Source organism: Quercus lobata, chromosome 7, assembly GCF_001633185.2.
Source record: "Quercus lobata isolate SW786 chromosome 7, ValleyOak3.0 Primary Assembly, whole genome shotgun sequence".
In the NCBI taxonomy this organism is placed as follows: domain Eukaryota; kingdom Viridiplantae; phylum Streptophyta; class Magnoliopsida; order Fagales; family Fagaceae; genus Quercus; species Quercus lobata.
In genome coordinates this window covers 27,299,744-27,322,071 of record NC_044910.1, presented here as the reverse complement: position 1 = coordinate 27,322,071, position 22,328 = coordinate 27,299,744, and the positions used below count along the sequence as shown (strand labels likewise).

The 22,328-nt window shown below is 36.7% G+C and overlaps 3 protein-coding genes and 1 pseudogene across 4 annotated transcripts; 3 read left to right on the top strand and 1 right to left on the bottom strand.

The window, feature by feature from the left end:
• Positions 1-880: 880 nt before the first annotated feature.
• On the top strand, positions 881-1,465 carry LOC115952288 (RING-H2 finger protein ATL70-like). Its single transcript, XM_031069390.1, has one exon. It carries the CDS (start codon positions 895-897, stop codon positions 1,390-1,392), a length of 498 nt encoding a protein of 165 aa, XP_030925250.1. The 5' UTR covers positions 881-894; the 3' UTR covers positions 1,393-1,465.
• A 1,942-nt stretch (positions 1,466-3,407) lies between these two features.
• On the bottom strand, positions 3,408-8,323 carry LOC115951820 (annotated as a pseudogene). The gene is made up of 8 exons (XR_004083287.1): positions 8,262-8,323; positions 7,098-8,193; positions 6,679-6,986; positions 5,835-6,600; positions 4,835-5,630; positions 4,125-4,474; positions 3,870-4,067; positions 3,408-3,592 (listed from the first exon to the last, which is right to left on the bottom strand). The product of XR_004083287.1 is annotated as an uncharacterized LOC115951820 (transcript).
• Positions 8,324-14,826: 6,503 nt separating this feature from the next.
• On the top strand, positions 14,827-17,794 carry LOC115953478 (putative phosphatidylglycerol/phosphatidylinositol transfer protein DDB_G0282179). The gene is made up of 5 exons (XM_031071138.1): positions 14,827-14,907; positions 15,110-15,211; positions 15,740-15,841; positions 16,674-16,834; positions 17,435-17,794. Exons 2-5 carry the CDS (start codon positions 15,115-15,117, stop codon positions 17,540-17,542), a joined length of 468 nt encoding a protein of 155 aa, XP_030926998.1. The 5' UTR covers positions 14,827-14,907; positions 15,110-15,114; the 3' UTR covers positions 17,543-17,794.
• A 94-nt stretch (positions 17,795-17,888) lies between these two features.
• On the top strand, positions 17,889-20,414 carry LOC115953477 (uncharacterized protein At5g39865-like). The gene has a single exon (XM_031071137.1). It carries the CDS (start codon positions 19,236-19,238, stop codon positions 20,112-20,114), a length of 879 nt encoding a protein of 292 aa, XP_030926997.1. The 5' UTR covers positions 17,889-19,235; the 3' UTR covers positions 20,115-20,414.
• Positions 20,415-22,328: the final 1,914 nt, after the last annotated feature.

Here is a 22,328-nt window from a genome sequence, read left to right as displayed (position 1 = left end):
GACTAATATACTTAGACTAATACTTGGGCATATAAATATGTGGATTTTAAATTAAATGATTATAAACACATAAATAAATATATATTTACATTTTATATATATATAGCGGTAACAACTAAATGGTACATCGGTATTAACCAGTATCAAAATATTTTGTTTTCCTAATTAGACTGAAATGACCTCCAATATGAAATTGACTCCTAAGTCTTGATTTGATAATAAAGATCAATTATTATATTGCGGACGTCATAGATTTAATTCTATCATATCTTTTGTTTGAGAAACAATTCTATCATATCTATATATTAAAAAAAAGTTCCTTGGAACATGACACAAGCTGACCTCATTCTAATATAAATATATTTAGGAGTTTAGGAGTACATAACTCTTAACTCATTCTATTTTAAGTTTAGGACTACATAACTCTTTAACTCATTCTAATAAAATAGAATTAAGCCTCTCTAACCTTGCAATGCATCGAACGTGCACTGTAACTTGGAGATGGAGAGACGATATATAAATTCTTTATTCGAAATAAAGACGTTACTCTTATCAAATAACGGGCGTAAACAAAAAGGTTATGAGAACCGTTGACCTCCAAGCGCTTGCAGACAAATGCTGAAACACCCATAATCTTACTTGCAAGTTGCAACCAAATAAGCATGATGAGTCACATGTAATGCCCCATTGGCCTCTCTTTACTTGCAACCAAATAAAACTTCCTTTAATAAAAATTCAACCAATAATCTCTCTTTCTTCCTCTCTCTATCTCATGCATTCGTTGACTTTAAACAACCCAAATAACAATTTTTCTAGCCATTGTCATGGCCGACCAAATCAATACTCATATAATCTCCTTTTCCAATCCCTGCAGCTTGTTTCTTCCTCAAGGAGATGAATAGCACAGCAGATTCTGGTGGACTTACCAACATTGGAGGATTTGGCTATGGAATTGGAGTTTCAATTGGAATCCTTCTGCTGATCACAACTATCACCCTGGCTTCCTATTTCTGCGCCCGAACTGACCCGCAGACAATGGCCCCAGCAACTAGAAGGACTCTTCCTCAACACCCAATTGAAACTCATGATTATGTCGTCGATGTAGGCCTCGATGAGGCCACCATCCTGAGTTATCCAAAGCTGCTTTACTCGGAGGCCAAGCTCAAGAAGACAGACTCCACCGCGACATGCTGCTCGATTTGTTTAGCAGATTACAAGAGTACTGATATGCTTCGCCTGCTGCCTGATTGTGGGCACCTCTTCCATCTCAAGTGTGTTGATCCGTGGTTGCGGCTGAACCCCACTTGTCCAGTCTGTAGAACATCTCCATTGCCAACGCCACTCTCGACACCTCTGGCCGAGGTAGTTCCATTGGCAAGCAGAAGGGATTGATATTTGGTGGCTACAATGAGAGGATATTGTAGAATTGCAATTTTGGTCTATGTACAAATTGCTACATGACAACTCTTTTGGTATATTCTTTTCTTTTTTTTTTTTTGGGTAGCCTTGGATCTAATTCTATATCATATAGTTTGAAATTTGTGTAGCTAAGTCCAGGAATTTATGTGTATGGTCTGGAAATGAATTTTTTTTTTTTTTTTTTGTGTTTTACTTGGAGCAGGAATGGCAGTAGTATAAAACTGGCATTCTAAACAGATTTGCAATGCATAGAGATAAACAGGTGCATCGGCCAGCAGTCTGGGCAAGAGCCAGAAATGTAAAATCAAGGGGAAATTGCATTCAGATGCATACATCTAATTATTACTAAAACGTAACCACAATATTATAGAAAGAAGAATGTAAAACGAATTCATAGCTTCAAGTCTAAGATTTTATGATGCTCTGAGACCCCACAACATGTCCCAAAGAATATCTTTCTAGCAAAATTTTGGAAAAGTTCCTAAACGGCCAAACTATGTTCTTTTGAGGCCAGCTCTTCATATAAAAAAATTCATCAATTTCCACCTCCCCCCATTTGAGTAATTTCTGTACACTTTCTTTGATTTGATGACAAATCCTGGAATATCTTCCCTAATCTATTTACAATATTCACAACCTGAAAAACTTAAGAGACAATCCATTATCTTAATAAGAAGATGGCTACTTCAGATTTTAATAACAGAGTCCTCTTCAACTTGAAGAACAGAAGAAGTCTATTTAGCTTTGCTAGAGTTCAAAAAAAGTTCTTGGACATAATTAACTTGAAGTAACATTGATTTCTTTCAAGCTTTCTCTAAACATTAGTTGGACGCATTGAAATAATCCCCTACAAAACAAACGCAAGCTCTTTCAATCCACTTGGTCACGAAATGAAAAAAGCTGCCCCCCACCTAATCAAGCCTCCATAGTCAAACATAATCAACACAAGATCTAAAATAATTCACAGGATAGTAACTTTTTTCTAGCTTGCAGTCATATGCTCACAATTCAACAGAAGCATTCCACATTAATCTTACTTCTTTTACAAGAAAATTTTCGATACATCAAATCTCTAGGCCATTCCCTTAACAAGGGTCAAACACGAAATTCAGTTGAAACCTAAGAAATAAGCACGGATATATCGGACCTAAGTGATACTTCTATGACCTTTTCAATTTTCCTCTCCCTCTCTCTCTCCCTCTCTCTCTCTCTCTCTCTCTCACTTAATTTCCCTTTATTAAAAATACTCAAATAAATTTCTAGAGAAACTTTTGTAAAACGTTTACAATTTTTCTTTTTCTTTATGAAAAAACTAGCTTATAACCTATACATATACATGAATATAATTAAAGATATATAATAAGATGCATAATATAATTCCTATTTATATAATTTAAATACTATTGATAGTCATTTTTATATTTTTTTTAACTCTTTAAAAAAAATTTGTAAGGATATTATTAGGTATAAAATATAAATTGTCTTTTTTTTTTTTTTTTAATAAGTGTGAAACACTTTTTTTTTTTTACGATTCATTTATTCTAGACTCTTTGGTTTTTGTACTTAATAACTCACTTGGATGAATATTTATGATGTGGTCCTATATTTGATTCTAAAATTAAGAAATAAAACTCTTTAAGAATAAATAATTTAGGACATGTGGCACAAGATTAGAACTCTAATTTGGAATTCTAATTTGAGTTTCTCTCAACTTCACCTATTATTATTATTATTATTATTATTATTATATATAGACTTGTGGGGCCAAAGAATTTGACAACCTCGGCCCACTTTATACTAAACCCAAGGCCCACGTCGAGGAAGAAATGGCCAAGGACGAACAAAGAAAACCCAAATAGCCTAGAAACGCTGCCAAGGACGATCCTATTCTCGGCATTCCAGATTCCAGAAGGAAAGTGATGTGAACCCCGTCAAGAATAACGAGACCTAACAACGAAAGGGAACCCAAGATTGTTCTATGGACAGATTCAAATGGGAGACCTCGACCCGTTGTTTATGACAAACAAGAACCTCGGTATAAGGAAGACACCACAAACGATGGTGAAAACTCCGTTTGATAAGTCGAGATGAATGCCACGGGAATTCCCGATAAGTTCGAGTAGTTCTTCAAAGAACCAAAGAGAATAAACCTCACAAGTTTTGTCAATAATATCTGAAAAAACGTTTACAGACTTAGATGACTATTTAAGGGCTCTTTAAAACTTGACAGACAAAAAAATATATTCTAAAATAACTCCTAATTGATACCTAACCATATTAGGAATAAAGTTTGACCTAAAAAGCATTAAATGCACCTAAAAACAAGGAAATAAATCACCTAAACCTAGAATAACGTTTTTTACATAGACTCAAAATATTTCATGCCAATTCTTAGCCTTGACCGGATCCTTCTAGAACTTGAATCAAAGTGACGATTTTTTGTTGCCCACGTGGATCATGCTCAATGGGCCTCCACGAATTTGCTTGAGCCCATAACTCTTGGATGAGTCCATTGAGTACATCCTTAAACTTCTTTGCTCGTGCTCTTGTAACCGGCCCAATTGGTACTTGAACGAGATCCTTCGAAGCGGTGCCTTGATCTCCATAATTCCCCTCCTCTTGAAAAGGATTTGTCCTCAAATCATCACCTACATCAAAATGACTCAAATCAATAACATTAAAAGTGGCACTTACATCGTACTTACCAGGTAAATCTAGCTTGTAAGCATTGTCATTGATACGCTCGAGGACTTGGAAGGGACCATCTCCTCTTGGGAGCAATTTGGAACATCTTTTCACCGGGAATCTTTCTTTTCTCATATGCAGCCAAACCCAATCTCTGGGTTCAAAAACTAGTTTGCGACGTCCCTTGTTAGCTTGTGTGGCATATTGCTCCGTTCTTCGCTCAATGTTGAGTCTTGCTTTCTCATGAATTTGCTTCACAAAGTCAGCTTTCTTTTTGCCATCTAAATTAACGTGCTCCGTCAAAAGTAAAGGAGATAAATCCAATGGAGTTAAAGCATTAAACCCATACACAATTTCAAATGGCGAAAATTTGGTAGCAGAATGAACAACTCTATTATATGCAAACTCAACATGTGATAAACATTCTTCCCATGTTTTGATGTTCTTTCTAATAATTGCCCTCAATAGAGTAGACAAATTCCTATTTACTATTTCAGTTTGACCATCAGTTTGTAGATGACAAGTAGTGGAAAACAATAGCTTAGTACCTAGCTTACATCACAAAGTCTTCCAAAAATAGCTCAAGAACTTAGCATCTCTATCTGAAACAATTGTCCTAGGCATGCCATGTAATCTCATAATCTCTCTAAAGAACAAATCAGCAACATGCGAAGCATCATCCGTTTTGTGACATGGAATAAAATGTGCCATTTTAGAAAATCTATCCACGACCGCAAAAATTGAATCTCTTCCACGTTTAGTCCTAGGCAATCCTAACACAAAATCCATTGAAATATCAATCCAAGGCTCACTAGGAATTGGTAAAGGAGTATACAAACCGTTGGGCTGCACTTTGGATTTAGCTTGCCTATATGTGACACATCTACCACAAATCCGTTCGACATCTCGTTTCATGTGAGGCCAATAGAAGTGTTCCTACAAAATAGCTAAAGTCTTTGCAACTCCAAAATGTCCCATTAATCCCCCACCATGTGATTCCTGCACTAATAACTCCCTCATAGAACAATTAGGCACGCATAGCTTATTTTCTCGAAATAGGAATCCATCAAGCTTAAAGAACTTACCAGAGGCGATTTTCTCACAAGCTCGATATTCCTCACAAAATTCGTGGTCTTCAGCATATAATTCTTTAATGTGTTCAAAACCAAGCAATTTTGCATCAAGTGTGGAGAGTAAGGCATACCTGCGAGAAAGTGCATCGGTGACTACATTCTCCTTACCTTGCTTGTACCGAATGACGTATGGAAACGTCTCTATGAACTCCACCCATCGCGCATGCCTTTTGTTTAGCTTGTGTTGGCCCTTCAAGTGTTTCAAGGACTCATGATCGGTGTGAATCACGAACTCCTTAGGCCATAGGTAGTGCTGCCACGTCTCTAAAGCCCGAACCAATGCATACAACTCCTTGTCATAAGTTGGGTAGTTTAAGGCTGCCCCGCTGAGTTTCTCGCTGAAGTAAGCAATTGGTCGTCCTTCTTGCATAAGAACGGCTCCTATACCAATACCTGAAGCATCACATTCAATTTTGTGAAAAGTTGGGCAAAGACAACAAAGGTGCGTTAGTCAGCTTCTCTTTCTCTAAAGAAATCTGATACTGTGCTACAACTCCTTGTCATAAGTTGGGTAGTTTAAGGCTGCCCCACTGAGTTTCTCGCTAAAGTAAGCAATTGGTCGTCCTTCTTGCATAAGAACGGCTCCTATACCAATACCTGAAGCATCACATTCAATTTTAGAAAAGTTGGGCAAAGACAACAAAGGTGCGTTAGTCAGCTTCTCTTTGATTAATTGAAATGCCTTCTCTTGTTCTTCTCCCCACCGAAATCCAACGTTCTTCTTGATCACTTCGGTAAGCGGTGCGGCTAAGCTACTAAAGTCCTTCACGAACCGCCGGTAGAAACTAGCAAGTCCATGAAAACTACGAACATTACCTACACTTGTGGGACTCGGCCAATCTTGGATTGCACGTACCTTCTCTTCATCAACCTGTATACCTTGTGCACTAACAACAAATCCCAAAAATACAAGCTTATCGGTGAAAAAAGTGCACTTCTTTAAATTAGCAAACAACCTTTCTTTCCTTAGCACATCTAAAACGGATTTCAAATGTACTACATGATCGTCTATGTTTTTGCTATAAATGAGTATATCATCAAAATAGACAACAACAAATCTGCCTATAAATGCACGCAAAACATGGTTCATAAGTCTCATAAAGGTGCTCGGAGCATTAGTCAAACCAAAAGGCATAACTAACCATTCATACAAACCATATTTTGTTTTAAAGGCGGTTTTCCATTCATCTCCTTCTTTTATCCTAATTTGATGATAACCACTTTTTAAATCAATCTTAGAAAATATGCAAGAACCATGCAGCTCATCTAACATATCATCTAAGCGTGGGATAGGATGACGATACTTTACCGTTATGTTGTTGATGGCTCGGCAATCAACGCACATTCTCCACGTCCCATCCTTCTTAGGTACAAGTAAGACCGGAACTGCACATGGGCTCATGCTCTCCCTCACGTGCCCTTTCTCCAACAATTCACTTACCTGCCGTTGAAGCTCCTTTGTCTCCTCGGGATTGCTCCTATAAGCTGGTCGGTTTGGAATGGTTGCACCGGGAACAAAATCAATTTGATGTTCAATCCCTCAGCTTGGAGGTAACCCATGTGGTGTTTCCTCGGGGAAGACATCCTCGTACTCCTGCAAAAGAGAAACAATAGAACTAGGCAAAGCAAGGTCAAGTTCGTTAGTGTTTAAAAGTGCCTCTTTGTACAAAAGTACAATCATCGGCTTATTTGAAAACATTGCTTGCTTGATCTCACTCACTTTTGCATAGAAATTCTTTTGTTTTCTCTCTGATTTTCTCTCAAGGGCCGAACTTTGATTTTCTTTTTCTCCCTCATTTTTCTCGGCCTCTCTCTGATTTTCACTCTTTTTCTTTTGCTCACTCTCTTTCTTTTGATCACTCTCCTTTTGTAATCTTACTTGATCCTCGTATACTTGCTGCGGTGTCAATGGTACAAGAGTGATTAATCGTTGATTAAGTACAAAAGAGTACTTGTTCGTAAAGCCATCATGCTTCACTTGCCTATCAAATTGCCATGGACGCCCTAGCAATAAGTGTCCCGCTTGCATCGGTACTACATCACACAACACTTCATCTTCGTATTTACCGATTCGAAATGCAACTAACACTTGCTTGTTCACCTTGATCTCACCACTATCATTTAGCCATTGCAACTTGTACGGTCTAGGGTGCTTTACCATGGGCAATCCCAATTTCTCCACCATAATTGTGCACCTAGCAATATTAGTATCAACTCAACTACTTGCCTCAATGTAGCACCAAGATGTTCTCCCACTGTATTTCATCAACTCCTTTTGCTTGCAAGCTCAATGGCAATGGCAGGGGCTAAATACTCCTCCTCGGAAACATCCTCTAATGGCGGCATGTCTGTGTCGGAATCTTCATCATCGGTCACAATTTCACCATTGGCTTGCAACACCATGACTTGCTTGTTTGGACATTGACTTGCTATGTGGCCCATGCCTTGACATCTAAAACATTTAATATCACGATTCCTAGAGGTAGAGGCTTCGGTTTTACCTTGAGGAACGTGGCTGGTGGTCGCGGACTTGGGCTCGAGTTTGGGCATTTGTGACTTGTCCAGTGGCTTAGCATGACTCGATTTCCAAGAGGTAGAACTAGAGTTATGGCCTGCATGTGTCCCATTCCCTCTCTTGAGTTGTTGTTCCACTTTGATAGCCATATGCACCATATCTTCCAATTCCACATAATACTGCATCTCTACCTTATCATGGATCTCCCGGTTTAAGCCAAGCAAAAATCTAGCCATTGTAGCCTCCCGATCCTCCTCTACATTAGCGCAGATCATAGCAATCTCCATCTCCTTGTAGTAGTCCTCTACGCTTCGACTCCCTTGTCTAAGACCTTGTAGCTTTTTGTACAACTCTCGGTAGTAGTAACTTGGAACGAATCGCTTTCTCATCACTACTTTCATCTCCTCCCATGTGTCTATTGGGTGTTCTCTATTCCGCCTCCTGTTTATCACAAGCTGATCCCACCAAGTAATAGCATATTCAGAAAATTCAATCACGGCTAATTTTACCTTCTTTGTCTCGGAGTAATTGTGGCAATCAAACACGAACTCCATCTTCTTCTCCCACTCAAGATATGCCTCAAGATCAGACCTACCTTGAAAGGACGGAATCTTCATCTTAATACCACCCAAGTTGTTATCTTTGCGATTCCTAGCTTCTCTAAATCTTCCTCCAGGTCTCCTATTGCTAACAATGGAATCCCGATCTTCATCTTCATCAAAACCAGACCCATAGCGCCCGTCATCCTCCTCCCTTGGTGGAACTCTTTCCCTTCTATGCAAATTACGACCGTTTTGTGGTTGCTCCTCACGTCTATTCTCCATCTGATCTATCCGTTCGTGAACCTGTGTCATCTCCATCTTCATCACACGCCTCATCTCACTCATTATGGCCTCTAAAAACACTTTTGGATCAGCCAATTTTATATCATCTTCGGCAATGCTCTTACCACTATCGCGAGACATGATTGCTACAAAACAAAGGTTAGAAGAAAGGAAAGAAAAAAAAAAAAAAGGAACCTCACGAATCACTCCCTTACGTGTTTACACTCAAGAATGTGGATCACTCTCCACTCGTGTTTCACTCAAAATAATATGGCTTTTACCCTCTGATGTTCTCACCACTCTTGCCTTTTTCCACTCGATAATTCTCTTTCAGTTCTTTTGAAACTAAACAAACAACTCAAAATTTCCAGCAACAATTCACCAAGAACTAATCAAGGAATCTCAGATTTGAACGTAAGGAATATGGAAATTTTCAGATTAGAATTAGAAGGAATATGGTAGTTTTGGAATTTTGGAAGCACAGAATAGTGATTTTTTTTTTAATTTTATTTATTTATTTTTATGATCAGTAACTAGCTTTTGAGAATAATGAAATAAGATTTCGAAATAACTAAGAGATGTGAGACCAGACCAATAGTTTAGACATCAACAAGACAAACAAAAATTGAACAGATAGGGTAAAGGAAATTCGGCTAAGAAGAGATAAATATGTTAAAGGATAGGCAAACCTGAACTAGAAACCTTGCTCTGATACCAAATGATGTGAACCCCGTCAAGAATAACGAGACCCAACAACGAAAGGGAACCCAAGATCGTTCTATGGACAGATTCAAATGGGAGACCTCGACCCGTTGTTTATGACAAACAAGAACCTCGGTATAAGGAAGACACCACAAATGGTGGTGGAAACTCCGTTTGATAAGTCGAGATGAATGCCACGGGAATTCCCGATAAGTTTGAGTAGTTATTCAAAAAACCAAAGAGAATAAACCTCACAAGTTTTGTCAATAATGTCTGAAAAAACGTTTACAAACTTGGATGACTATTTAAGGGCTCCTTAAAACTTGACAGACAAGAAAATATATTCTAAAATAACTCCTAATTGATACCTAACCATATTAGGAATAAAATTTGACCTAAAAAGTATTAAATGCACCTTAAAATAAGGAAATAAATCACCTAAACCTAGAATAACGTTTTTTACATAGACCCAAAATATTTCATGCCAATTCTTAGCCTTGACCGGATCCTTCTAGAACTTGAATCAAAGTGACAATTGTTTGTTGCTCACGTGGATCATGCTCAATAGGCCTCCATGAATTTGCTTGAGCCCATAACTCTTGGATGAGTCTATTGAGTACATTCTTGAACTTCTTTGCTCGTGCTCTTGTAACCGGCCCAATTGGTACTTGAACGAGATCCTTCAAAGCGGTGCCTTGATCTTCATCAGAAAGAACAGCATGCCATCAAAAGGCAGCCTCCCAGAGCGCCCCCAGGAAAAGGACAAGTACAGTAGGACACCCATGGGGGTATAGAGTAGGAGCAATTCAAGGAGAAATTGTCACCTTCGCATTGAATGCACCCAACTAACGTTCTGGCCGCATTAATGAGGAAATGACCCCTGAACTGTGCAGTCTTGGTTGCCACAACTCACAGAGGGTTTGGGAAAGTGGCTGATGGGACGAGCACTTGAGTAATGACCTGTATGATCAACAGATAGAGGGCCAAGATTGACTGGAAGGAGATATATAATGTGAGAGATCCTCCAAGAATGGGGGATCGGAAATCAGCAGGGAGAGAAAAAAGGAGAATATGGGAGAAATTTGCATGATGTTGCAAACCTTTGTAACCTAGCACTAAAGAAAGAAGAAAAACACTAAGTCCCTTGGACGAAATGCCTGAGGACAGACTTTCATACTTTAATCCATGTCCTTGCTGTTCAATCCATTCCTAATCGTGTCTTGTTGTTGTAATCCTCACTAAAACCTAGTTCTTAAACCCATTCTCTATAAATTCATTGTATTAGGCTAGTTGGGCTTGAATCCGCTCCTCCAATAAAGGAAGTGCTCGAACCCAGTCCTTACAAGACTAATAGCTTATTAATTGGTTATTTTATTTTATTTTATTTTAATAATTTGAAAATTGAGGAAAGGGGATTGAATCATGAAGTCTCCATTAGAAACATTACGAGGTGTCAATTGAACTACAAAACATATTTTATGTTCTTATAAAAAAAATATTATGCTTCTTAATGTATGTTGTTTATCTTCTTAACTAAAATTTAGAATAACAAAAATGTTAAGCAGCACCATCTTTTCTCTACATCAAGTACAGAAGGTTCTTCATCAATTCTTGCCCACAAACAAGAACTTGTTTTACCAAATTTTCTTTGATAAATCTTCATGAATTTCTTAACTATTATCTCCTTGGAAACTATTATCTCCTTCTACTTTGTTCACCAATTAAGAAAACCATTTTTTCTTCTTGATTCACCAATTAAGAAAACCATAATTTTCTTCTGGATTCATCACTTGTAATGCCCCTCCTTCCGTTTTAAACAAAAAATCATGTTAAGGCCGTTGGGGTTAGTGGGTTAGGGAAGAATGCAATCTTCATTAGGAAGGCTTAGAGGCATGATAAATTTTTTCCATTAAAATGATATTTGCCCCCACTTGATTAGTTTGCCAATGGGATACAAGCAATTCATCTCCAGGATACAACCAAACCTATTAGGTTCTACATATAGTGACTTTGGAAAGCCCACAAGATTTCTAACGTTTCTTAAAGAAATCAATCTTACAATAATAATAAGAGTTTAAACAATATATACCAGCCATTAAAGTCCCAAATAAAACTGTTACAAATATTAGAAACTAGTTAGAAACAATCTTTCAACTATGGGTGTGCATTAGTCTAGTTTGATATGTTACACATCTTTGATTTTGTTATTTGGATGGAGGATATTCCACCACAAGTTTTTCCTGTTTTCTAGGCTGATTTAGCCAACATTTAATAATATAATGCTGCTTAGTCTTGTTTCTTAATTTGAAAAAAAAAAAAAAAAACCTAGGTGTGTGCATGGGTTGGGTTGAGGGGATTTTTCGACCCAACCCACCATGGTAGGTTAAAAAAAATCCAACCCATCACAGGGGTCCAACCCAACCTACATGGATCGGGTTGAACCCATGGGTTGGATAGTATTTTTATAATTTTTTTTATTACTATTATTATTAAATTGAGTAGAAAAAAAAATATCCCACTTGCCACTTGGGTTGATAAACAAAATATACATAAACTTGTATTCCAACTCAATTATAAACAAAATATATCCAACTGAATTGATAAACAAAATATACATAAACTAGTATTCCAACTTTTTTTTTTTTGAGAAACCTAGTATCCCAACTCAATTATAACAAATACGAGTGGAGTGGGACTGTGGGAGGCGGTAGAGAGAGAAATAAGATTGTTAGGGTTGTGAGGTAATTGCATTTTATATAGGAAGAGTTGAATAGGGGGGAAAATTAAAAAAATATTAGTTATATAATATATTTTTAAATATATAATTTAAATTTTAAATATATAGGTGGGTTAGGTTGGGTTAGGTGGGTTTGTAATTGTTATGACCCAAACTCAACCCGACCCACTATTAAAAAAAATTTCATAACCCAACCCAACCCACCAACCTTTAAAAACCAACCCAACCTGGGGAGTTGGGTTGGTTCAGGTTGGTTTTGGCGAATTGGTAGGTTGGGTCAGGTCGGTTTTGATGAATTGGTGGGTTGGTTGCACTCCTCTACTTTCAACATTTACAAAAAGGTTAAATATTGAGTGATACAACTCTTGCACGTAATTTTTTCAAAAACACCAATTTACATATTCTTACTTGATATTGTCAAATAGAAACTTTCACTCTACATTTGCTCAAAATTTGATCAACCTAATTTTAGGCTAAAATTTGTTGAAGTCACACAAAGATAATTGTTTGTTCGTTTAGACCCCTTAAACCAGATTGTTTAACCTAATATATTAACCAAGTGATTACTTAGATTAATTTTCAGATCTAGGTAAATACAAATAAATTATATCATGCAAAGATGCGGAAAAGTAAATAACACCACGATATGATAACCTAGGAAAACTGATGAAACGAACCGTTTCAAGGTAAAAACTTGGGAAAGATTTGACCTAGCTATCCTCAAGGTAAACTAAATCCACTATAAGAGAATTGAAATTTTTACAATCAGATTTAACCCTAAATCTATTGCTACCTCTAGTAGCAACTTACTGACATGACCATGTGCAAGTTTCGAATTCACGGACTCTTTCTCTTCTTGGATTTACACTAACACAAGCCGCTTTGCTTGTGACTTTGAGATCTTACTCAAAGGTTTTAGATCACCATCAGTAATGATCTTGATACAGCAACTATGTTCTACCAAAACGCTTGATTTTAGTTCTTGCTCCAGTAGATTCTTGTGTAGTTAGAAAGTACAAAATCTCTCAGATCTCACAAAGAGTAACACACAAGTCTTTTCAGCAGTTTCAAAACGTGGCTAAGGTTTCCCTTTTATATGTGGAGAAGTTTAGACTAAAAAGTTTTTGTAGGCTTGGGCCTATTTAAAATTCTGCAAAAAAAAATGGACCTGTGATTTTTGATCGGTCAAGCCTAATTTTTGATCGGTCGAGCAAGGCAGAATCATACTTTCTTTTCTGCAATCAGTTGGACTTGAACCTTGAAACAACCACTTTTAAGTATTGCCTAAAAACCCAGACTAGATATGTTTTGATCTCGGTTTGCCAACACAATACACATGATTCTAAATGTTTAAATCTAAATTTTTAGATCCTAACAATAATGACACTCTTCCACTTTCAAAATGTGATTAAAACATCATTCTTCCACTTCCAAAGGGATTACAACCTACTTAAATTTACAAAATAAATAACTTTTGTTTGGTACTTTCTCTTTTATATGACCTTTACTTTGCAATTAAGCAGAGGGACTTGGGCCTCTTTTTGTTGCTCAACCAAAAATGGTGCTGATTTTTTTTTTTTTTTAATAAGAATACGAAATAAAGCAAAGAAGAACACCGCACATCTAGGCCTGCCTGACCGAACCAAATCGCCCTTGGTATGGCTCTTGGGATCCCATTTGTTTGGTTGGTATCAAGTATTAAACATCAAAACCAACTGAATCGATTTGGGTGAAAACCCCCTTAAATCTCAATTCACTCCTGTCTAATGCAGGGACATGACACAAAAATGGTCATTTTTGAATGTGTTGTGTGACTTGTGTCTACGTCCTGTCTTGTGTTTTAAAGTACAGGTAACAGGATACAAGTCAATCCTTTTTATTTTTTAAATAGATTAAAATAAAATTTTGGCATTTAAAGTTTGGGGTTAATTTTCCGTTTTGCTCTTTTTTTGTTTCTAAATTTGTATTTTGGCACTTCATGTTTGATTCTGTTTTTTATATTAGCTTATTGTCAACTTTTATTAGTACTCTAATCTATCACTTTAAAGATTCATTTATTTTGTTGAAACTGTAAATTTTTTTTGTTAAAAGTACTGTAGATAAAAGTAAAAGTTAACTGAAATAGTATAGTGTAACTCATGAATAGTATCAAAAAGTGTAATGAGACGCATGAATAGTAACAAAAATAAGCTGAATAGTAAAATAAGCTGGCTTTTTAATTTGGAGCCAAATGCACACTAAAGGTCTGTTTGAGATCTGCTTATTTTGTTGAAACTGAAAACTTTTTGTTGAAAGTACTGTAAATAAATGTAAAAGTTAATTGAAATAGTACAATGACACCCATAAATAGTTCTAAAAAGTGCAGTAGGACCCATAAATAGTAGCAAAAATAAGCTGAATAGCAAAATAAATTGACAAAATTAATCATGCCAAACAGACACTATTCATGGGTCTCATTGCACCTTTTGCTATTATTCATGGGTCTCACCGTACTATTTCAACTAACTTTTACCTTTATCTATAGTATTTTTAGCAAAAAATTTTCAGTTTCAACAAAATAAGCGAATTTCAAATAGACTTTTAGTAAATTTCGACCATTAAAAATTAACTAATTTTAAATATATATATATATATATATATATATGAAATTAGCTCAATATATAGTGAGAATTTTTATAATTTTTCCCAAAAAAAAAAAAACTCGGGTCAAATTTAGGTGGGAAAAGATAATTTATTTTTTTTTTGGGTTGACAAAATGGGAACAGATAATTGATTACTAAAAGAAACGGGACGACAGTGACACAGAAAATATGACAAAAAATTTCAAACAGATGGGTCCAAACAAACGCACCTAACGTTCCCCAAAACCCAACCACCTGTCTCTCATTTCAGGTCTTCTTCTTCTCCTCCTATCTACCATATTAAAACTTCCCAATCTCTCTCTCTCTCTCTTTCTCTATCTCTCACTTTTTCCAGTCTTCCCCCAAATTCCCAAAGAAATCTTCTTGGCTTAGAATCCCTTAAAATTTGATACTTTAAATCTCTCTGTGATATATATATTTTTTATCTTTTCGTTTTTTTTGACGAATTGCAGAATCTATGGAGGCCGTTCAGTGCAAGCTCTTCGCTCTCTTCCTTCTCTCGCTTTCGATGCTCGTATCTTTCTCCCTAGCAACAACCGACGTCAAGTACTGCGGTCAGTCTCTCTCTCTCTCTCTCTCAGATTTTTTTTCCTTTCTCTTTGAGTCTCTGCTGGAAAATCTAATTTATTTGAACACTTTATTGTCTGAAACAGAAACGCGGTGCTTTGCTTCTATATTAGGGTTTCGATTATATTCTCAAATAGTTTTCTTGATTATTGGTTACTTTTATTGATAAACGGTGTACAATTATTTCCATAAACGAAAAAACATATATATTACTAGTTATGTTGTTTATAATTTTCGATTGAAAATTGTTAATAACCGATTATGTTCGTTTATGTAGGTGTACAATTACTGAATATGAGTTAATATTTAATTTGATTTTGTAATTTTCAATTGAATTGTTAATAACCGATTATGTTCGTTTATGTATGTGTACAATTATTGAGAGTACGTTTGTATAAGCTGTTGGAAAATTGTGTTTTGAGTTTAAAAACACTTTTTTAATCTCTCAAAATGCCTAACCAAATGGACCCCGAATATGATTTAATATTTAATTAAATTAAATTTTGATGTTGTAGATAAGAAAGCTGAGTATGATGTGAAGGTCAGCGGGGTTGAGATAGTCCCGTATCCCATCGCGAGAGGCAAGACCGCAACCTTTAGCATCTCTGCTTCTACAGGTAATATCAATATATCAATCTGATTGAACTTTGACCTGTCTTCTAGACTCTTTCAATACTGAGTGCTTGTTTGATTAATTATAACTTGCGCGTATTTTTTACCATATACTTGATCACTTCGTTTATTCATTTGGGACTGAAAATTAGTGTTTTTGGTATTCCGGAAGTTATATGGAAGATGTTAAAGTTGCTACTAATTTTACTACAAAAGGCTTACAAACTGATATTCCTATGAATGCAATGGTGTCACCTTAACAACATTATAAAAATGACTTTTTAATTATTTTTTTGTCTTGTGTTTTAAAGTTTACACATCAATTTGTAAAGTTTATGCACAAAAATTTGGACCTGCGTATAATATATATGATAACTGGTTCATACAATTATAGCATGATGGCTAAAATATGTACTTCTTTGTAAGTTTCTTATAGGGAAATGGTCAGCCACGTGACAAAAAGAAAGTAAGGGAAAGAATTTATAAATAAGGGTTTAATATTTGTTTTATTTCTAGAGGTTTAAAGATCAATTATCTTTTGATGGATATGCAATTGGCAATATCTGGGCTTCTTGGGTGACCCCCCCTCCCCAATTCATGATTGTCTGTTGTGCTTGCATGTGTTTATTTTTTTAAGTTTCTGTTTATGAGAGAAAGCTAACAGCGCTTTTCCTTGTCATCCTCATCCACCCATTTTATTCATTTTTTAATTGAAAAATCGCAATCCACAGGGCTAATGACGGTATCACAAAACAAGCCCAACTTGTACAAACCCATGCCCTTTGAATAGTTATTGGGATTTTACTTTTGACATGGAGATTCTTATATGTAATACAGGGAAAAATATCTCTGGAGGAAAAATGGTGATTGATGTTTCATACTTTGGATGGCACATTCACAGTGAGACCCATGACCTTTGTGGGGAGACATCTTGCCCTGTTTCAACTGGTGATTTTATTGTTGCTCACTCACAAGAGCTACCTGGATTCACTCCACCAGTAAGTCTTTATTCTATTCAGTTATTTAACCCTTAAATTTTTATCTATTTTATACTACCTCTGACTTACAATCTTGGAACAAGACACCAAGTTTAGTTTTTGGTTTCCATCTGGACCAATTCGAAGACCTAGGTCTCTGCCTCATTTGGTGTATTCAATTAAGTCATATTCTGATAGTTGCTTAGTTTATTACCTCAGGAGGGATTCACCCTTGTAAATTCATCTAATAAAGCACAGCTAGTGCTAGTGTTACTTGATAATTTAATATCTCCAATTGCCCCATGGTATCTGTAAAGCAACTTGCCCTTAAATGATAGAGATGAAATCCTTTTAATGCAAACAACTTGCCCTTAAACTTTCACATTAGGATTAGGCATTAGGCATTTATCTTTGAAAACCAAAACATAAATGCCTAATGCCTAATCCTTTGTGTCACACTTGATTCACTTTGCAATTACTTAGTTGCAGCCTTATTTCACTTTCTGGCAATAGAATGCTAAGTTAGGAAATAGTAGATTTGGTTGTGATAGATGCTTGTGTGATGTTCATCTTAAATCATTTGTGATGCTTTGTGTCTCTAAAGATGTTTGACCTATGCAGGGCTCATACTCTCTTACAATGAAGATGTACGATGCAGACCAAAATCAATTGACATGCATTGGCTTCGATTTTGACATTGGCTTTGCATCATCTGTGGCTGATAGTTAAAGTGCTTCCAAGAATGATTCTTCATTCAAGTCTCCATAATCAGCGTATGAATAGGATGTAAAAATGACTCTTCACTATCGGTTGCTTCCATGTACGTTTAAACTGTCAGCACTATCTGTTGTATAATTGTGACTATTCCTGCTACATAAGAAACTATGGGAAGTTAATCCTACAGCTACTACAAAACGGAATGTATGATAAAGTACGTAATAAAAAGTACTACCTAAAAAAAATTATGCTACACTTCTCACATGAAGATATGCACTGTTTGGTCATTTTGATTCTTGGTATGAGAGTAGCCGTCATTGAATTATCAAGGCCCATTAGGGAACATTGATGAGACAAAATCTGATGGCTGAGCTAATTTGAATGCGATCTCTATGAGTTCAATGCATCCCACGAATTATACATCTCTCTCAAATAAATGTCGGTCTCATACAAGATACCCATATTGTTTAGTCCACATCTATATTAGTGAGAGAGGTACTGCACTGGGTCTACTGAATAATTTCTCGAGGTCTTGTGTTGGAGTAATTATTCAGTATTTTAGGAGCGATGCTCATTTCGTGCACATAATATTGAGTTTCATTAATTAAATCCATAGTGAGATATTATTCATGTCAGTGGAGAGTATTGAATACTCTTCCCTTGTTTTGGGATTTTTATTTTATTTCATTTTTGGGATTGAACACATTTATTGTGTAGGATGATTCTTGACACACCGTATGATGTGGTTGATTTAGGTGGGACTCATTCTAAAATTGGGTGAGACCCAACAAGTAGGAGATAAGATAAAATAGGATAGAATTGACCCTAGAGGCATCGATGTTTAAGAATGGCCTTTGTTTAGAGTGTATGTATGGATCCATGTGTCTGCAATGCCAATGCAATCAAATATTCCAGACATTCATCATATGGGAGTAAGTTAACTGGCCTCCTTCAGGCATGATAGTGTTTGAAGTATGTTGAGCTAAATGCGGTGAGACTTTGGAATCGTTCTTGCTTTTTTGGCGTGATAATTGGATGTGATTGCGGGTAAAAGCCTAAAAGGGTGAAACTTTAGGGTCAGACCCTGTAAAAAGGTTCTTTTTTGTTTAATTATTTATTGGCTCAGGTACAAAGAATTCATTCACAACTATATAGGTTGCCAATTGACAAGAGGAAAGGGAAAGATGCTATTGCACTCTTTGCTATTTGAGTCATGACCATTGCCACACCTTGTCTCCAGGGATTAGTTGTGGTCCTGGGGTACCCTTTGTTAAAAGCATTAGTAGACCAATTAAACTGTGCCATGTTTTAGGGTCTAGAGGGCATGGTCACTATGATGGTAATCATGCATGTGCGTTTTAGATATACGTTTATGGATGAGTTGACAATCATACCCCTTCATACAATGATTAAACCACCAAATGGTTTGATAATGGGGCCATGGATGCTAATGGAGAATGAAGATGGACTGGCCAAACCCCACTCCGTGCATTGATCATTCAAAACTTTATAAAGCAAACCCCAACACGGCTTTTCAGTTTCCACTTTCCTTTCACTGGAAACCAAAAGAGACATCTCATCTTCCTACTCTCTTCTAATCTCCTCACTAGTCATTCTCTTACCTCAAAACTTGCCCTTACCTTTCTTCAAACTGAGAACCATCACAGGCATTGTACTCTGGGAACTATAGATTAGAATATTAGGCATGAAAGGAATGAGAGGAAAACTCTTTAGGAAATTGAAATCCATCCCAACATTTAGTACCTTGAAACAAGGTCTAGTTCATCAGTTAAGCCCCTCGGAAAAGTTTTCCAATCAACACTGCCAAACTCCACTTCCACTTGTTTACAAAGAGCAAGATCAAAAAAGCAACAACCTCTCAGAGCTATTGTTTGGCAGTACTGGCGTTGGTGAAGGTGACAAACATCCTAAAGATGAAGAAATGGAATATGACTTCAGTGTTGGCAACAAAGATACTATTACATCCCCCATAAAGTCCAAAGATACAGTTCCTGCAATGGAAAATCCAGAGGTTCCAATCTTGTCAGACATCATCATGGAACATGAAGCAACAGAGGACAATGAAGAGTACCCATCTCTGTCAGATTTTGAAGAGAATTGTCCACCAGGAGGAAGCGAGTTGGTCATTTTCTACACAACAAGCATGAGAGGTATCAGAAAAACATTTGAAGACTGCAACAGCGTACGATTCTTGTTGGAAAGTTTTAAAGTAACGTTCTATGAGAGGGATGTTTCAATGCACTTGGAATATAGAGAAGAATTGTGGAACATCTTGGGTGGAAGAGTGATCCCTCCAAGGCTTTTCATAAAGGGAAGGTACATTGGAGGAGCTGATAAAGTGGTTGGGTTGCATGAGCAAGGCAAGCTTAGGAGGCTTTTGAAAGGTATACCACTAGAACTGGCCAATTCCTCATGCAGCGGGTGCGCCAATGTGAGATTCGTGGTGTGCCTCAATTGCAATGGCAGCAGGAAGATTGTTGCAGATGGGGAGAACGATGAATTGTACATTAGATGCCCTGAATGTAATGAAAATGGCTTGGTTAAGTGCCCCATTTGCTGCTGAGAATCTAACTATTGTTGATATATTACTACCTTTCTAGCTCTTCGTGATCTGGTAAATATGATATTTATATTTTCATGCTAGAGAATTCTTATGTTGTACAATTGTTAAATCTGATTGTTGTTGCACTAGATTGTCTAGGTGGAAAAGGGTGCACCGTGATGTGAATTTGAACACTATAAAAGCAATTTTTTCTTCCTGGAATTAAATTTTACATGAATGTTATTGCTGGCTGAGAGTAGAAAGTTCAACAATGACATGTTATTACTATTGTGAAAAACATTCATAAATGTTAGATCAGGTGGATTGGTTATGCAGGCTGTGAGGCAGACTATGTTAATGCGTTATGCACCTTGCTGCAGGAAGTATAGGAACCACAAATAGTAAAGGAAAGAACAATTTCAATTTATAGTTGATTAATGAGGAGCTTGATAAGTTCGAACTTCTTTTGTATCATTATAAATTTGGAATAATGATTAGGGAAGAGCACGCACATGGCTATTAATTAAATTATAGACAAAGTCACTGGTAGTGGTTAGTTTCAAGAGGTTATGTACTGATAAAGATGAGCTTATGATAAAGCATTCACACCACGGGCTTTGTCCTATTCCTTATTATGTTATTGTCGACATTGCATATATTCTCCTTTTCTTTTCTTTCTTTTTTCTTTTTTCTTTTTCTCTTAAAATTTTTTTTAATTCTATTCTTTGATGGGCAAGATAATAGTAACAGTATAAAGGTTGTACTAATACACAAAACTCTCACTTATAGTGATATTTGGGAGAAGTGGTTAAATGTAGCTAGGAATGGCAACGGGTCGGGTTCAGGCTAGGTTTTTCCATACCCGGACTCGGCCTGTTTACTAAACGGATTTTTTTTTTTGGTGCCCGGACCCGCCCCCGCTGGGCCCCACGGGCCCCATTGAGCCGTGGTACTTCAGGGCCCATTTTGTGGCCCAATAAAAAAAAAATGTTTGCTTGATATTGATTTTCTCAGCAACAAAACAGGAGGGGAAAAAGAACACTCAAGAAAACCCATTATTTTCTCAGCAACCAACAGATCGGAAACCCCTTTTTTTTTCATTATAATATTTTCCCACATCAAAAGTAAAAACAAGAATTAACATACAAACCCTAGGTTTGAACAATAAGACCCTACAAAATCAAATCAAACAAGCCGATCCTATTCAACCAAAATAGCACTAAAACTAGAAATTACAAATTTGATTCTTCGAACAAAAAGAACGATTTTCATTGCAAAAACTTGAGTTCACAACGAGGTGAGGGAGATGAGAGAGTTGCGGCCTTGTGAGGTGGAGGAGGGCCTAGCGAGGTGAGGAAGGAGCAGCGGTGTTTGCAGGCTGCGGCAAGGTGAAGGAGGTAGGGAGGAAAGACCATCGAGGTGGAGGAATGGAGCGGCGCCAACGAGGTGAGGTATGCAAGGAGCAGCGGCGCCGATGAAGTGAGCAGCAGCGGTCTTGCTCAAGTGAGAGTGAGGATGAGGGAGAGAATGGGAGGCGGCTTGGGAGAGAATGAGAAGGTGAGAGAATGGGTCTGAGGGATTTAGGGTTGGAAAAGTGAGTATTTATACCCAGGTTTTTTTTTTAATATTATATATACGGGTTAGGTTCGGGCCGGGTATGCCTAATACCTAGACCCGACTCGAACCCACTTCAGGTTTTTTAATGAAAATCTAGACCCGACCCTAATGTTAAACGGGTCGGGTCGGGTTGGGTACATTTTGCCATCCCTAAATGTAGCCTTACCCCCAATGTTTATGGAAATGTTTTCTCAAATGTGTTATAAGAGTACTCTTAACATGAAATGGATACAAATATTTAATTATTTCCACTAATTTAAGATAAGAGTGTGCTTAAATTAGTACAAAGGTACACCATAAACACTACTTAAAATTTATGGTAACTTTTAAGGGAGGAATGGGCAATTTATATTATACTTTCACACATTCTTTCAAGCAATGTGGGACAACTATGCATTTTTTTTTTTTGGAACCAAACACACACACATGAGGGAGAGAGAATGAAAGTTTTAACACAAAGGCATACCCATAAACTGTTAACATATGAATGGAGTTCTCAAAAACATAAATATCATATATTTACTAGATCCAAATTATTAACATATGAATGAGGTTTTAAAAGAAATATGGGTAATTGTCACACATTACTCAAATGAGAAGTGCTATATCCACAACATT